This window comes from Glandiceps talaboti, chromosome 13, assembly GCF_964340395.1.
Source record: "Glandiceps talaboti chromosome 13, keGlaTala1.1, whole genome shotgun sequence".
In the NCBI taxonomy this organism is placed as follows: domain Eukaryota; kingdom Metazoa; phylum Hemichordata; class Enteropneusta; family Spengelidae; genus Glandiceps; species Glandiceps talaboti.
This window is the reverse complement of record NC_135561.1, coordinates 2,792,501-2,795,000: the sequence shown is the minus strand read 5'-3', so window position 1 is coordinate 2,795,000 and position 2,500 is coordinate 2,792,501. Positions and strand designations below refer to the sequence as shown.

The following is a 2,500-nucleotide window of genomic DNA, read 5'->3' as shown; positions in this document are numbered from 1 at the left end:
ACCTTCTTAGCTTGTCCGTGATTACGGTTACTAACAAGTGGTGCCAAATCGTCTTCGTCATTCGCCGACATTTTGCGTTATTTACAAAAACAACGGTCTCAAGGAACACAATCTGGGTGCAGACGTCACTACCTTAAGTCGTTAGGCTTAAGTCTCAATTTAAATGTCTGTGACTTGTACATTTTATAAGGGTAAACAATTACAGTGCATGCATCATTGCCCCATTGTCCTGTAGTCGTCCACTCAGGACGGTGTTTAAATCCTATGTGTTCACACACTGTGTCGAGATATTTGCAAAGGTACTTCAAAGAGCACAGGGTTTCTATGCGATATGTCACACAGTAATTTTTCTCTTTGTTCACCCTGCAGACCAAAGCTTTATCCCCTGCCAGGCCTTGCTGTAACCGAGCCAAGTATGTACGCTAACAAAAAAAAAATAGATTAAATATCATTTAAAACTAGAATTTCCACAGGTATTTTCACTCTTGTCGAATTACGCCAATCGTAACATACTGCTTATTTGTTGTTCTTTTGTTTTACCCTCAGTCTACCAGCTACCAATCGTGTGGCACACTGTCAACAGTACGAGTCACGAACAAAACACCATGTCATTGTCGTCAAAAGCCATACCACATATTAAACAATGACCTCGTTTCTGTTTGGTGAAATGCAGTGTGACCACGTCGACAAAAACACAACACCATCACTATCATACACATAGACAGAAATATTGAACTTCAACCTGAATGGTCGATGGCTTGGTGGGTGTGTGTGTGTGTGTGTGTGTGTGTATGTATGTATGTATGTATGTATGTATGTATGTATGTATGTATGTATGTATGTATGTATGTATGCATGCATGTATTTATTTATTTATTTATTTATTTATTTATTTATTTATTTATTTATTTATTTATTTATTATGTATGTGTGTGAGGGTGTGTGTGGGGGTGCGTGTGTGTGTGTATGTACGTATGTATGTACATTTGTATGTATGTAGGTACATACGTGTGTGTGAGCGCGTGCGTGCGTGCGCGTGCGTATATGCATTCATTCGTTTATGCTCGCATGTATGTATGTATGTATGTATGTATGTATGTATGTATGTATGTATGTATGTATGTATGTATGTATGCATGTATGTATGTGTGTATGTATGTATGTATGCATGTATGTATGTATGTATGTATGTATGTATGTATGTATGTATGTATGTATGTATGTATGTATGTCTATCTGGATATAACAAAATTAAATACACATTGCATTGCTATTCGTGTGGACATCTCCTCGCCCAAAGTGTATCACCAAGTAGCAATCGTGTAATCCTCTCCAAACAGTCAAACCTGGTTTCGTACACAACATACCATATATAGATATTTACTATAACAGCAAATTACATACACGTTTTCGTAGTACAAATTGCATCACGATTTTTTTTAAAGAAAGATTTATTGGAATGTATGTTTTTAATGATAAAAAACATTTACCTGAAAAAATGACATTTGAAATGAGGTTCAAAGAAGAAGACCTCAAAATACGGTAAGGTTTGCATAGAAACTATAACTTTATTGTAAATATCCCCAGCAAAGGCATGATAATAACTTATCTTAAGAACAAGAGCTTTGATAAAGTTAAAACATGAATCGAACTATAATAATATTTTTACACTTAACTAACTGCTGGTGAATCTGTAACTTAACACTATACATTTGATGCCCACGTACCTTCTGACATCTATTTCCGAGTGTAACCGGATTTGTTTTTTAAATAATGCATACAAGTCAGGTGATGAGACACAAAGCGGGATAAAAGAAGTGAAAATAAGATTGCAATAACACACACAGTGTGTACGTGTGTGTGTGTGGGGTGGGGTGGGGGTGTGGTGGGGTGGGGGTGCAATACGGATTTTATGAATTTAGATATTCATATTTGAAATGTTTCTAGCCAAAATAAACCTTTTTTGAAATGGAATGATCGAAATGGCTAGAAATTAAGAGGACAAAAGCGGAGAAAATTATTAGTTACATTTGATGTCCACCTATACACTGCAAGTCACTGAAAAAAGTGTGGACAATCTTAATGAAGGAGTAACCTTGTAAAGTATGTCATGATAGAAGCACAAAATATGCAAATTAATTATGTAAATTAAGGAAATCAACATATTGATAGAGACTAACGATAATTACAATGGATGTATCGTGTGTTCACTCATTTGGTAGCACATGAAATATATTATGACATCAATTACAACACATAGCAACTTATCACTAAAATCGAATGAATTTCCATCGAAATATTCAATATAAGGTTCAATAAACAATCGATACCTATTTAATATGTCAAATATCTAACATTAGATGTTATTAATTTGTCTCACAACAGAATAGTGTGATTAAATTCGGTAACTAATCCGTGTTAAATTAATGAACAGTACACAAAATGTATGTGTAGCAATTTTGGCACATGATTATCAATAACATGAATACGTGATGATGTA

At 34.7% G+C, this 2,500-nt stretch overlaps 1 protein-coding gene across 1 annotated transcript in view; it reads right to left on the bottom strand.

Annotated features, from left to right (window-relative positions):
- The window catches only part of LOC144444778 (uncharacterized), a 4,596-nt gene extending 4,461 nt beyond the window's left edge, over nucleotides 1–135 (bottom strand). The window contains exon 1 of the mRNA XM_078134312.1: nucleotides 1–135. This exon is cut by the window's left edge and continues 805 nt beyond it. Coding sequence (XP_077990438.1) covers nucleotides 1–71 — 71 coding nt within the window. The 5' untranslated portion in view covers nucleotides 72–135.
- Between the last annotated feature and the right edge of the window lie 2,365 nt (nucleotides 136–2,500).